Source organism: Chiloscyllium punctatum, chromosome 22 (assembly GCF_047496795.1).
Source record: "Chiloscyllium punctatum isolate Juve2018m chromosome 22, sChiPun1.3, whole genome shotgun sequence".
Lineage (NCBI taxonomy): Eukaryota > Metazoa > Chordata > Chondrichthyes > Orectolobiformes > Hemiscylliidae > Chiloscyllium > Chiloscyllium punctatum.
Window position 1 is genome coordinate 16,379,183 of NC_092760.1, and position 14,246 is coordinate 16,393,428.

At 43.7% G+C, this 14,246-nt stretch overlaps 1 protein-coding gene across 1 annotated transcript in view; it reads left to right on the plus strand.

Moving 5' to 3' along the window:
- The window catches only part of LOC140493867 (astacin-like metalloendopeptidase), a 242,762-nt gene that overhangs the window by 133,859 nt on the left and 94,657 nt on the right, over positions 1–14,246 (plus strand). The window contains exon 8 of the mRNA XM_072592859.1: positions 9,689–9,770. Coding sequence (XP_072448960.1) covers positions 9,689–9,770 — 82 coding nt within the window. The remainder of the gene's footprint in view (positions 1–9,688; positions 9,771–14,246) is intronic.

Sequence of the window (14,246 nt, forward strand, 5' to 3'; positions counted from 1 at the left end):
CATGGTTAGGCCTCAGCCACTACACTGAGAAACTCCTGTAGTGATATCCTGGAGCTGAGATGACTGACCTCCAACAACCACGACCATCTTCCTACGTGCTAGGTGCAACTTCAACCAGCAAAGAGGTTGCCCCCTGAAATTCACTGATTCCAGTTTTGCTAGGGCTCCTTGATGCCACACTCAGTTCAATATAGCCTTGATGTCAAGGGTTAGGAGAAAGTGAGGACTGCAGATGCTGGAGATCAGAGTTGGGAGTGTGGGCTTGTGAGCCAAGCGGGTGGAAGAATAAATGGCGGGGTGGGGGGGAAGGTGGATCTGAGGGGAAGGTAGCTGAGAGTGTGATAGGTAGATAGAGGTGGGAGAATGGTGATAGGTCAGAGAGGATGGTTGAGCGGCCAGGTGGGAAGGAAGGACAGGTAGGACTGGTGCCGAGGGCGGTGCCAAGTTGGAAGGTTGGAACTGGGATAAAGTTGGGGGAGAGAAAATGAAACTGGTGAAGTCCACATTGATGCTGTGTGGTTGTAGGATCCCTAGGCAAAAGATGAGATGTTCTTCCTCCAGGCATCAGATGGTTAGGGTGTGGCAATGGAGGAGGCTCAGGACCTGTATGTCCTTGGTGGAGTGGGAGTTGAAGTGTTCGACCATGGGCTGGTGGGTTTGGTTCGTGCAGGTGTCCCAGAGATGTTCTCTGAAGCGCTCTGCAAGTAGGTGTCCTGTCTTCCCAAAGTAGGTACCACACCAGGAGCTACAGATACAGTAAATGATGCATGGAAGTCCAGGTAAAACTCTGATGGATGTGGAAGGCTCCTTTGAGGCCTTGGACAGAGGTGAGGGGAGAGGTGTGTGTGCAGGTTTTGCAATTCCTGCGGTGGCAGGGGAAGGTACCTGGAGGGGAGGGTGGGTTGGTGGAGGGGCGTGGACCTGACAAGATAGTCACGGAGGAATGGTCTTTGTGGATAGGCGTGGCGAGGAAAATATATCTCTGGTGGTGGGTGCATTTATAGGTAGCGAAAATGGCAGAGGATGATACGATGTATACAGAGCTTGGAGGGGTGGAAGGTGAGGACCATTGGGGTTCTGTCCTTGTGATTGAAGGTTTGGGGTTCAAAGGCGGCGATGCGGGAAGTGGATGAGATGAGCTGGAGGGCATCATCAACCACATGGGAGGGGAAATTGTGGTCTTTGAAGAAGGAGGCCATCTGGTGTGTTCTGAGGTGAAACTGGTCCTCCTGGGAGCAGATGCGGCAGAGGCAAAGGACTTGGGAATAAGGGATAGTGTTTTTACAGGAGACAGGGTGGGAGGAGGTGTAGTCCAGGTAGCTGTGGGAGTCTACGTGTTTGTAGAAGATGTCTATGTTGAGTTGGTCACCGCTGAAGGAGATGGAGAGGTCCAGGAAGTGGACAGAGGTGTCTGAGATGGTCCAGGTGAACTTAAGGTCAGGGTGGAATGTGTTGGTGAATTTTACGAACTGTTCAACCTCCTCATGGGAGCACATGGTGACTGTAGGGGAAGAAAAGGTGGGAGTGGTGCCGGTATAACTGCGGAAGATGAACTGTTCCACATAACCAACGGAGACAGGCATAGCTGGGGTTCACGTGGATGCCTATGGCTACCCCTTTCATCTGGAGGAAGTGGGAGGATTTAATGGAGAAATTATTCAGGGTAAGGAGCAGCTCAGCCAAACAAATGAGAGTGTCAGTGGAAGGGTTCTGGTGGGAACATCAGGGAAGGAAGAAACAGAGAGCTTGGAGGCCCTCATCATGGCAAATGGAGGTGTATAGAGACTGGATTCCATGATGAAGATGAGGTATTGAGGGCCAGGGAAACAAAAGTCTTGGAGGAGGTGGAGGGCATGGGTCGTGTCCCGAACGTATGTGGGGAGTCCTTGGACTGGGGGAGTGGAGTGGGGGAGGGGGAATAGGACAGTATTAAGGCATGTAGAGGTTGATGTCAAGGACTGTCTCTCTCACCTCACCTCTGGTATTCAGCTCTTTTACCCATGTTTGAACCAGGGCTGTAATGTGATCAGGAGCTGAGTAACCCTGGGGGAATCCAGAATGGGCTTTGCTGAGCAGGCGCTGCTTAATAGCACTGTTGATGACACCTTCCATCACTTTATCGATGATCAAGAGTTCACTATTAATGTATAATTTGTCCAGATTTTTGTGTACAGGACATACCTGGTCAATTTTCCACATTGGCGTTTACTCAACAATGTTGTAACTGTATTGGAAGAGCTTGGCTCGGGGAGCAGCAAATTCTGGAGTAAAAGTCTTCAGTACTATTGCTGGAATGTTGTAGCCTGGCAGTATCCAGTGCCTCCAAATATTTCTTGATATCACATGGAGTGAATCAAATTGGCTAAAAACTGGTATCTGTGATGCTGAAGACCACTGGAGGAAGCTGAGATTAATCATCCACACTCAGTATGTCTGGTTGCAAATGCTTCAGCCTTATCTATTGCAATGGTGTGTTAGGCCTTTCTGTCATTGAGGATGGGGATATTTGTGGACCTGACTCCTCCAGTGAGTTGTTTAATTGTCCACCACCATTAATAATTGGATGCAGCAGGGTTGCAGAGCTTGGATCTGATCCATTGATTGTGTGATCGCTTAGCTCTGTCTATAACTTGCAACTTATGCTGTTTGGCATGCAAGTAGTCCTGTTTAGTAGCTTAAGCAAGTTGAACACCTTACTCTTAAGTATGCCTGGTGCTGCTCCTGGCATGCACTTCTACAAACTTCATTGAACCAGGATTGATCCCCGAGCTTGATGGTAATAGGAGTGAGGGATATGTCAGACCATGAGATTGCAAATTGTGATGAAATACAATTTCACTGCTGTAGATGGCCCACAGGGTCTCATGGATGTCTAGTCTTGAGTTGCTATATCTATTTATAGTCTGTCCTGTTCAGCACATTGACTCACCACACACCCTCCATCATGCCATTTTTAATGTAAAGGCCACACAAGGACTATGTGGTTGTCAAGGACAGATGCACCTGCAACAGATGTATGGTCAGGATGAGGTCAAGTGTGTTTCTCCTTGTTGGTTCCCTCACTACCTACCATAGACCATGTAGCAGCTATGCCCTTTAGGACCTGACCAGCTCAATCAGTAACATTGCTGATAATAATTTTGCGCCTTGCCATCCTCAGTGCTTCTTCCAAGTGTTGTTCAACTTCCAGGAGTACTGATTCATCAAATGAGGGGAAATGGCATGTGGGACTCGGGAGATTTTCTTGCTCATGTTTAAGCTGAAGCCATGAGACTTCATAGGGTCCAGAGTCATTGTTGAGGATTCCCAGGGCAACTCTCTCCCAACTATGTATCACTGTGCTGCCAACTCTGCAAGGTCTATCCTACTGGTGAGATAGATGTATTCAGGGTAATGGTACTTTTTGACCTGTGGAATTTTGACCAAGCTTCAGACAAAATCATTAAAGATTTTTAAGGCTCCGTTAAATTTACACTCTTTTAGTCAAAAATCTAATTGTATAGGGATATATAGACTGGAAAGTATAGGCCACATTGGGATTAGGCATGATCTATCAAAATGCAGAGGAGACATGAGCTTCTTGCTGCATCTTTTATGTTGTTGCCAAGCAACAAGGTGAGTTTCTCACTTGATGGTGGCAACTTGTCAATTGCGAGGGAATTATTGCTTAATTAAAAACCTTACTAACATTGCAACTTGCCTCTTATTAATATGCAGTTTCCCATCTTACCAGTCACAACACCAAGCCAGACATCAAGAAATCTTGACATGGAAATCAGAACTGCTGCAAGGAGTCTCCATGCTGCTTGGTGCTGAGAAATATTTCTGGGATGTGGTCCCTGTACATGCATACCTTGACTATGGACATTGGCATCCAACATATGCCAATCTCACACAACTATCATGACACTTTTTGGATCTACTTCAAAGTTACTTGGGAAGCACAGACTTGCATTTTGGAGTGCACAAACAAATAGTATTGAATGGTTGCTGCAATGGTACTTTGTGCTCACAGGCACCCAGGTGAGAGATTGAACCAGGCTGCACCTCAGGGCTGTGCACTTATTTTCATACTGCCCACTCACTTAGCACCTACTTGCATTATCGCAGCAGCCATGACTTGCCTTTTTGTGTCATGTTATTTAACTCAATTACACAAACAAGCAGTTTGACTTGCTGGTCAGCAATTCTCAGTCAAGGGGATGGACATCTTGCAATATGTCAGTGTGCTGCACCAGTTTCACATCTGTTCCATGTGCCAGCAGCTTATGCAACAAACACACTGCATGTTCAGCAAGTAAATGTCTATGCCTCAATGTCTTGGATGAGTTCTCTAAACCTCATTAGTGTCCATGGACACACAAATCAGTTTTGGGAGTTCTCATCGTGAGCTTTCTGGTTTGGTCGTTCAAAAAGTGTGAATGACAATCAGTCCATTAGGGCCTATCCAGAGTAATTAAACGAGATAGGAGGTGTTGGGCCTAAGGGGTGTTGCTGTTATGAGAGGAAGACTGAGAAATCTTTTTTTTTAGATTAATGGCTGCAGATTGGGGAGAATTAATTAATGACAATGCAGAAGTGGAGCAAATGTGTTTGTAAGGCAGATACATTAAAGTATGGATGAGAATCGTGTAATACGGGATGTGGATTGCCCATGTGACTTCAAGTGGGGAGCAGTGCATGACCACGTCTGGCATGGTCAGTAGTTGGTAGGGTAAAGGTGGGCAGTTGAGGTGAGAGTGACAGCCCTATATACAAGGTCACATTTAACCAAGTGTGGCATCAAGGATTCCCAGCAAAACTAGAATCAATGGGTATCAGCAGGCAAACTTTCCACTAGTTGGAGTCATACCTGGCACATAGGTTGTGGTTGTCAGTCATTTTAGTTCCAGGACATCTCTGCAGACACTCCTCAGGATAGTGTCCTAGGCATAAGTGGGGATGTTCACCGATGATTATGCAGTGTTCAGCACCATTTTCGACTCTTTACATACTGAAGCAGTCCATGTTCAAATGTAACAAGATCTCAACAATATCCTTGGGTTTGGGCTGACAAGTGGCACGTTACATTCATACCATACAAATGCCAGGCAATAATTATCTCCAAAAAGAGACAATTTAACCTCCACAACTTGACTGTCCATGGTGTTATCATCACTAAATCCCCCACTATCTACATCCTGGGGGTTACCTTTGACCATGCACTCAGCTGAACTCTCCATATAAACATTGGTTAAAAGAACAGGTCAGAGGCTAAGTACTGTAGTGAGAACCTCCCCTCTAATTCACCAGACCCTGTCTGCCAACTACAAGACTCAAATCAGGAGTGTGATGAACTACTCCCTACTTGCCTGGGTGTATGCAGCTCTAGCAACGCTCAAGAAAGTTGACACCTTCCAGAACAAAGCAACCCGCTTAATTGGCATATCCACAAGCATCCATTCCCTTCACCACTGACAGTCAGTAGTAGCACTATGCATTATCTACAAGTTGCACTTCAGAAATTCACCAAAGATTCTTAGATTCTATGACCTCCCAAACCCATAATCACTTCCACCTAGGACAAGGCAGTGGAGACGTGAACACTGCCACCTGCAACTTACCCTCTAAAACACTTATCACCCCAACATCTTTCAGAATAGCTGAAATCAAAATCATGGGATTCCCTCCTTAAAGGCATTGTATGTCAACTTACAGCAAATAGACTACAATGGTTCTAGAAGGCAGTTCACCACCATCTTCTCAAGGGCAACAAGAGATAGGCAATAAATGCTGGCTAGCCAGTGATGACAATATCTCATGAGCAAAAATAAAGGTGCAAACTAATGTAAATGGATTGGTGGGACCTAGGGAGGTGTGAAGTCTATGGCGTTCATGGCATGGGATCTAGATGTTTGGGGCCTCACCAATATGAAAAGATGTAAGCTGGAAACAACTGCCCAAGCATGCTTATTGTCATCTTTCAACTCTTTGGAAACTGGAAGTATCCAATGAAAAGAAAATAGTTGTGACCACACTTGGAGTAGGCAAGCTAAAGTAACTCAACATGTGAAGGAGAGGACTATGGGTCTACTGCGGGGACATTTTAAGGGAAATGACATTTGGTACACTGTACAAGGCACAGACCTGAAGGGCTCCTAACCTATGGCCATCTTGGCCTTACATTACCCCTCTATTTATTGTATGCTTCCCTGACCCAGGCATTGCTAACCAACCATTCACATCAACGCTTGGATATGTAGGCTAAGAAATATAGATGCTATGGGACAAGGGAAAATAACACAGCAAATGTCATGTATTTACATGGTTCCACATCTTGCTTCCACATGTTGCAGTAGGCTATCAATATAGATATTGATATATGACACATTCTGTGCTCACATAATGTTATGCATAGCACTGACAGGTTGCATTTTGGATGATAGAAAGACTCAAACACTCAGATATAAAGCGAAACAGTGCAATTTGGACAGTCATGAAGATTTATGCACAGTGCGTTATCACCCATATCACCAAAGTGCCCACAAAAGCTTTTCTTCCACCTCTCTCCATGTAAGTGTAGTGCCTGATTTACAGCTGAAGTGCATTGAGCCTGCTCGACAGTGGAGCTCATTGGTCCTGGAGGTTTGATTATTCAGATCTGGGAGGTTGTGACTAGATGGCCCTGATATGCTGAGGGTCTTGTTGCCACAGGCAAGTGAACCCTTGCCTTAGTTGCAAGAGAAGCAACTGTCTGTGAAATTTGCACATTCTCCACATGTCAGTGTGGCTTTCTGCTGAGTGCCCCAGTCTCCTCCCACCTCCAAAGAAATGCAGACTAGGTGATTTGGCCATGCTAAATTGTGTTCAGGGACGTGCAGGTCAGGCGCATTAGCCACAGTAAATGCAGGGTTGAAGGGATAAGGGAAGGGGTGGGTGAGGGTAGGATTCTCTTCAGTGTCGGTGTAGACTCATTGGGCCGAGTGACCTGTTTGCACACTGTGGGGTTTCTAAAGGGTCTGTTTGTGGTTCTTCCTCCAACTTCTGGCACTAACCTTGTGGAGAAGGGGCATCTGGTGTTCATACCATGATTCCATTCCTCTGTCACCATGCCTTTGGGTCCTGAGGACCAGTGGTTGAAGCAATGAAGTGCAGCTATGTGCATCTCTCCAGCAAACCTTGAGGGTACTGGACCTGGCTCTCCACAGCAGCCAACAGTCTGCCCAAGGAGGCAGACAGATGCTTGTATGAATTGCTGCACTGAGGCAGCTTTTGGTTGATGAAATGATTGTGTTGCACAAATCTCTCTGCTGTTCTTGGTCTTCCCAGTGCAAGTGCGCAGATGCTCTAATTGCTGATACCAAAGGGTTCTCTTCTGTCTAGGGCTGAACAGGTTTATGGCAGTCCTCTCTGTTAGCAGCCTGGGGTATTTCTTCAACCAGCTGTGGACCAACTGAGCGAAGAGGTACTCACCAGAGTGTGCTCCAGAACTTGGTAAAGCTAAGGTTCTCACTGAGGTATCAGTGTCTGAGCTGGTTAGGTTATAGGAGGCAGCCTTGATGGTACTTTCTCTAAGATCATAGTCCTTTCATCCCCAAAAGTCAAAGAGATTTCTGTTGGCGGAGCCAGCCTTTGCTCTGCAATGGTGTTGAATATGTTAGTGATACTGCAAGACAAACGAGAGAGAGGCACGTGGATGGGTTTCAAAGTAATGTGCAATGAATGAGAGTGACAGTGGAATTATTGCACAAGTTGCACTGCAATTAAGAACAGTATGAACTAATTGGCAGAACATGGATCTCTCCTCATCCCTACAGGTGTGGTCTTGCTGTTCTGTTAGGGGTAGGATCCTTACCTGATAGAGACTGAAGAGCCACAGGTCAGGCACCTCCTCACTCATCTGAGCTTACATCTGGCTGTTTCTCCTGGAATGGAAAAAAGGGAAGGATTGAATTTTTACAGGCAGTCAAAAAGTGTTGAAGTGTCCCGAGGGAGTGAGTAGGCAACAGAGAGCATGCAGAGTGGTGTGAGATGTTGCTTTCATTGGAAAGAAAGTCCAGTTGAAGGAAAATGTTACAGACAATATTGAAAGTGGCAGAGCATGATCCTAGGCAGGAGGTGAGTGCTGAAATAGAGTGAGTGTGAGTTCGCAGAGAGAAAATGTGGCATTTACCCTGGCAGAGTGAAGAAGGTCATTAATCATCTCGTGACACCATTGAATGTTCCTCTATTTTAACTCATTTGGCTGGGTGGCTGGTTTGCAATGCAGAGTGACACCAACAATGTGGGTTCAATTTCTGCACCTCTTGTGTTTACCGTGAAGGATTCTGCTCTCCCCTCACCTTGGGTTAAACCACCACCAGTCATTTTTCTTTCATGAGCAGCCCTGTTGTCTGATAAGGCTATTAAAACTTTTCATTTACTTTCCTCCCCAAGGCCTTTTGTGTTGCAGCTTTTGCAGTTTTCTACATTTATATAATAATCTGTCCTTTTGTTTCCCACAGTGTACTTCACTTGCTAACGTTTTGTCGACTTATTTAACCTATTGATATCTCTCTGTAAACTATGTCTCTCAAAACATGCCTTTCCACCTTTCTTTGCATAGTCTGCAAATTTGGCTACAGTACGCTGGTTTCCTTCCTCTAAGTTATTGATATATAATGTAAACAGTTGTGATCCCAGCACTGATCCCTGTGGAGCCTCACAGGTTACAATTGTAACATTTAAAAGGCATTTGGATGGGTATATGAATAGGAAGGGTTTGGAGGGATATGGGCTGGGTGCTGGCAGGTGGGACTAGATTGGGTTGGGATATCTAGTTGGCATGGACAGGTTGGACCAAAGGGTCTGTTTCCTTGCTGTATATCTCTATGACTCTATAACCCCTAAAATAAAATAATGAACATCAAATGCTGTAAATCCAAAACAAAAATAGAAACTGCTGACAAAACACAGCAGGCCTTGCAGCATCTGTGCAGTGAAAGTAGAGGCAATGTTTCAAGTCCAGTGACTCTTCATCAGAGCCCCTTATCCCCATATGCTATTTCCTGCCTATGAGCTAATTCTCTCTCCATGCCAATGTAGTAACTTCCATTCACCATGAGCTCTTATTACTTAATCTTTTGTGAGTTACGTTGTCAAACGCCTTCTAGAAGTCCAAATGCAGAAGATCGACTAATTCTCCTCTATCCAGTGGGGTTGAGAATTCCTTGAAGAAGTCTAATTACTTAGGTACAATTTCCCTTTCATGAAACCATTCTGCATCTGCCTCGGATTATGGTTTTCCAAATATGCTGCTGTTACTTCCTTAATAATTGATTCCTACATTTTTTTAGTAGATGTTAAGCAGGTTGGGCCTGTAGTTACCCACATTTTGCCCGCCTCCCTTTTTGAATAAGGGCATCACAAGGCAGTTTTCCATTCCTTCTTAAGTATGTGGAAAATTTGAGTTTCTTTTTCAGGCATCCATCTCCTGAACCTGAAGAGATATCGTTGATTTTATCACATCTGTGTCTCAGTCTGGTACTCCTGTAAAGTAGTCTATTGAGGACTATAGCCTTTTCTTCAAGGGTTTCCCTGATCCTCTTGGATTCATACATGCACTTTGTGCAGTTAGGTTGAAGATCTGAGACATTTTGCTCAATTGGCATTTATTAACCAATGCAAAACAGCTTCACTTGAACTAATTCTTGATGTATTATTTTTACAGATCTAAAATATAATTTCAATAAACTGGACACAAATAATCTGGGCACAAAATATGATTATGGGTCAGTTATGCAATATGGCAGGTGAGTCTGAGACTAGCAGTATGCATCTATACGTGTAAATATATGTTTGAGAATATATTAATTATCTGTCCTTGGTGCATGCAAATTATTTCCTTGGGAAATCTCACATAGATTTATTTCTGCATTGAAATAGCTAATAACGGGGTTTTCAGGAAATAATCCAGTCAATTTGCCTCTGTCCAACCAGTTTTCAAGTCAAACTCTGTTTTTCCTGCATCCAACTCATAAGAAACCTGCACAGTTATGTACATTTTTAAAAAAAAGATTTCGGAGCAATTTTCTATTCACTCCTGAAGAAAGGTCAGTGGATTAGAAGTGTTAACTCTGTTTTCTCTCCACCGACGCTACTAGACCCATTGAGTTTCTCCAGCAATTTTTCATATTCTTCTTTCTATTTTCATCTTTAAATGCATTATTGCAAATCACTTCCTTGGGAAGTGTTAGCAACTTATTATTCAGTATATTTTTCAATAGATCAGGTGCTGTAAATATAGTGATTGCAACAAGGTCAGCCAAGTGGACCTCATAGAATATGAGTTCCCTGATTGGAGCTGTTAGTCTGCTATACTAAGAGAACCATGGCAGACAGGTAAGAACAGGAGCATCATATATCCTGATCTCTCTGACAGCTGCCTCTTTGGGAGCTGGATCAGAGTCAAGGACCCTCCATGTGTTAAAAAAAGACCTGATGATGGGATACAGGTCGCTGTGGAGTTATTGAAGTGGCGATGAGAAAAAAGTAAGTTTCTGAAGAAAATGTTTGGTATGCTTGCCTTTATTAGGTCAGTGCATTGAGTGTAGGAGTTGAGAGGTCATGTTGCGATTGTGCAGGGCATTGATTCAGCCATTTTTGTAGTACTGCTTGGAATCCTGGTCTCCCTTGGGTATTGTGGAACTTGAAAGGATGCAGAAGGATTTACAAGAATATTGCTGGTGTTGGAGGGTTTGAGCTATAGGGAAATGCTGAATAGGCTGGAGCAATTTTCCCTGAAGCATCGGAGGCTGAGAGGTGACCTTATAGAGGTTTATAAAATTGTGACAGGCATGAATAGGGTAAATAGGCAAGGTCTTTTGCCCAGGGTTCGGGAGTCCAAAACTAGAGGGCATAGGTTTAAGGTGAGAGAGAAAAGATATAAAAGTGACCTAAGGGGCAAGGTTTTCACGCAGAGGGTGGTTTGCGTGTGGGGTGAGGTGCCAGAGGAAGTGGTGGAGGCTGATAACGATTACAACATTTAAAAGGCATCTGGATGGACATATGAATATAAAGGGTTTAGCAGAGTTTGGGCCAAATGCTGGCAAATGGGCCTAGATTTATATAGGATACCTGGTCAGCATGGACAAGTTAGTCAGAAAGGTGTGTTTCCGTGTTGTATATCTCTATGACTCTATAAATGCACTTGCATCTGTCAATTTTGAATTGAGGTAAGCATTTCTGGCATAATGTCATTATTTGAGAAGCTTGGTTCATTCAAACCTGCCATCAAAGACTGGACCCAGTATGTGGAAAGAATGTGTTATTTTTTTCTAGGCAAATGACATTGGGGCACATGAAAAGCAACATGCAATTCTCCTAAAAGTTTGTGAACATGCAGCTTTTTCAGTCATTAAGGGTCTAACTTTCCCTGATGCACCAGATACTGAAATCTTTCAAGAGCTTCGGATTTATTGAAGGAATATTACAACCACAAGCCTCTTCTAATTCTGAGATTTTATCAGTTTTACTCGGTAGGTTGAGAACCAAGGGAATCTGCATCGGGACTTTTGACAAGGTTAAGACAATTGACAGAGGCATGTAGTTTTAGTTTAATCCTTAATGAGAAGCTGACAAACTGTTTCATATGTGGGACTAATGATATAACCATGTAAAAACAACCACTGGCTACAGCCCAACTGGACTTATCATTGAAAAGTGTCGCCAGTGGAGCATATCTATTGCAGGATATTACAATGGAAGTTGACGCCCTCACCAGTCTGACTGACTATGGGGAACACCACTTGAGTGCAGGCAATTGCAAAGCATGCTGAGAACATATTCTGAACAAAGGCACTCTAGGTCAGCCTACAGCAAAACCCCAAAACAAAGCAAAGGCTCAGCCAAACACTTCAAATTTTCTTCAAGCCATTGTAATTGCTGCCAATATGTGGACTTGAGACAGCAAAAGAGTTGTACTGGACTTAAACTGAGTAAGAAAACTCGCAGCCCAGAATCGAGGAGATTGTACACCTAGAAAATCCACCTAAACCTGGTTTGGATCAGTTAAATTGCAACACCCAAATCAGAACCAACCAAAATAAATATCTAGTTTAATTGTCACCAGTTCTCATGAAGATCGGTACTAACACTGCTGTTTCAGTGATCACCGAACCAGTCTTTAACAAAATTCACTCTGGACTCCAACCCTTAAGTTTACACAGTTAGATTGAGGACCTACACAGGGGAGCTTTTACAGATTAAGGGTACAACTTTAGTTGCAATCGCTTATGAGAAGCAGCTATTCAGTTACCACTGATTGTAGTAAAATGTTTAGGCCCAAGCTTGATGGGGCAAAATTAATTGAGAAAGATTCACCCAAATTGGCATAACATTTTTCAATTAGAAAATGGCTGCCTGAGTGAAGTCCTAAATAAATACCTGACTGTTTTACAAGAAGGTGTAGGAACTATCAAAGGAAGCCAAGATCACCTTGCATATCGACCAAAAAGCAGTTCCACGATTCTGCAAGGCGTGCCCAGTGCCATTTGTCTTACAAGTAAAAGTCGAGGCTGAAATCAGAAAGCTGGAAAGCGAAGGAATCATCAACCAGCCCAATTTACAGCACCGGCATTACTGATTATGAAGCACAATGGATCAGTTTGCTATTGTGGGGATTTTAAACAAACAGTAAACGCTTTTTGCAGCTGGATAAAATACATTGCACAGAGGATTTATAGGCAAAACTGGCAGGGTTGCTGTCTTTCAAAGAGCTGGACACGAGCTTTACATTTTTGCAATTATGGTTAAGTGAGAATTCCCAGAAGTATGTTACAATTAATAGCTATATGGGTTTGTACTAATATACAAAGACTGCCATTTGGAGTATCATCAGCCTGTGCAATTTTTCAACTGACGAAAGGGAATATTTTACAAGGTGTACCTCAGCACACCATTTATCTAGGTAACATGCTAATAACAAGGAAAACCAGTAAAGAGCTCTTAGAGAAATTTGACATAGTCCTTAGACATTACTTCCAGGCAGGCATATGCCTTAGAAGGGAAAATGTGTGTTCTATGCACACTAGGTGATCTTTTTGAGCTACAGATTCAGCAAGATGAGGTTACATGCATTAGAAGAAAAAGTGTGGGTGATCATAGTTCCCCAGCTCCCATATTTGTACCGGAGCTTAGGTCTTTCCTTGAGCTGGTGAACTGTTATGGAAAGTTCATACATAACCTGGCCTCTATCCTGATATCTTTGCATCAACTTTTCAGAAATGGTCTTGGAAATGGTCAAGTAGCCAAGCCATAGCTTTCAGGGAAGTGAAGAAACAGCTACCATCCTCCAAGATGTTGGCAAACTATGATCCCAAGAGAGATTTAGTATTGACATGCAATGCCTCCATATCTGGCATCAGGATAGTACTAGCTCATAGCTGGCCCAATGGAGAGTAACACCAATAGCTTAAACGTCCCGGATTTTGACAAATGCAGCGCGTAAATATGCCCAGATTAGCTGTCATATTTGGAGTCAGGAAGTTCTACCAATACCTTTATGAATAGAAATTTGTAATAATAATGGACTACAAACCCCTGTTCGGTCTACTTATAGAGGGCTGTGCTGCCAAGCTTCAGACTGAACTCACCAGTAAACTCTAAAACTAAGTGCGTATAGTTACAAGTTGGAATATGTCCGGCAGGCCAAGTATCAAAAAAGCCACCGCCCACTGGCAGGTACATCACCAATGATACTGCCACGAGAAGAGTCTGTAATGGTTTTGAGTTTTCTGGTCACACTTCCAGTCACAGCTGACACTATCAGATTTTGGATGTAGAGAGGTCCAGTCCTGGCAAAACTGGTATAGCTGGTAGCAATGGGGGAAACCAAAGGGCCATCACCAAAACCTTTTTGGACCTGGGGAGACGGGATCACAGCAGAGGATGGTTTATTATGGTGAACGAGTGGTTGTCCCAAGCAAAGGTTGCTGCCAAATTCTGACTAACCTCTACCAAGGTCCAAGTGTTTCCAAATGAAGATGTTGGCAATAAGTTATGTCTGGTGATCAACATGGTTGGATATGCATTGAGTTCATTCGTCAAACACGGGGACGATGATAGAAAACTGCACGCATCTTTTGTAATGCACAGATTCCTGGAAACTGTTGGTCACATAATGGGCCACTGTTTACCAGCAGGCAATTGGAATATTTCCTGAAATCGAATGGTATTCATCACGTAAGAATAGCTCAATGCCATCGTCATCCAACAAGATGGCAGAAAAG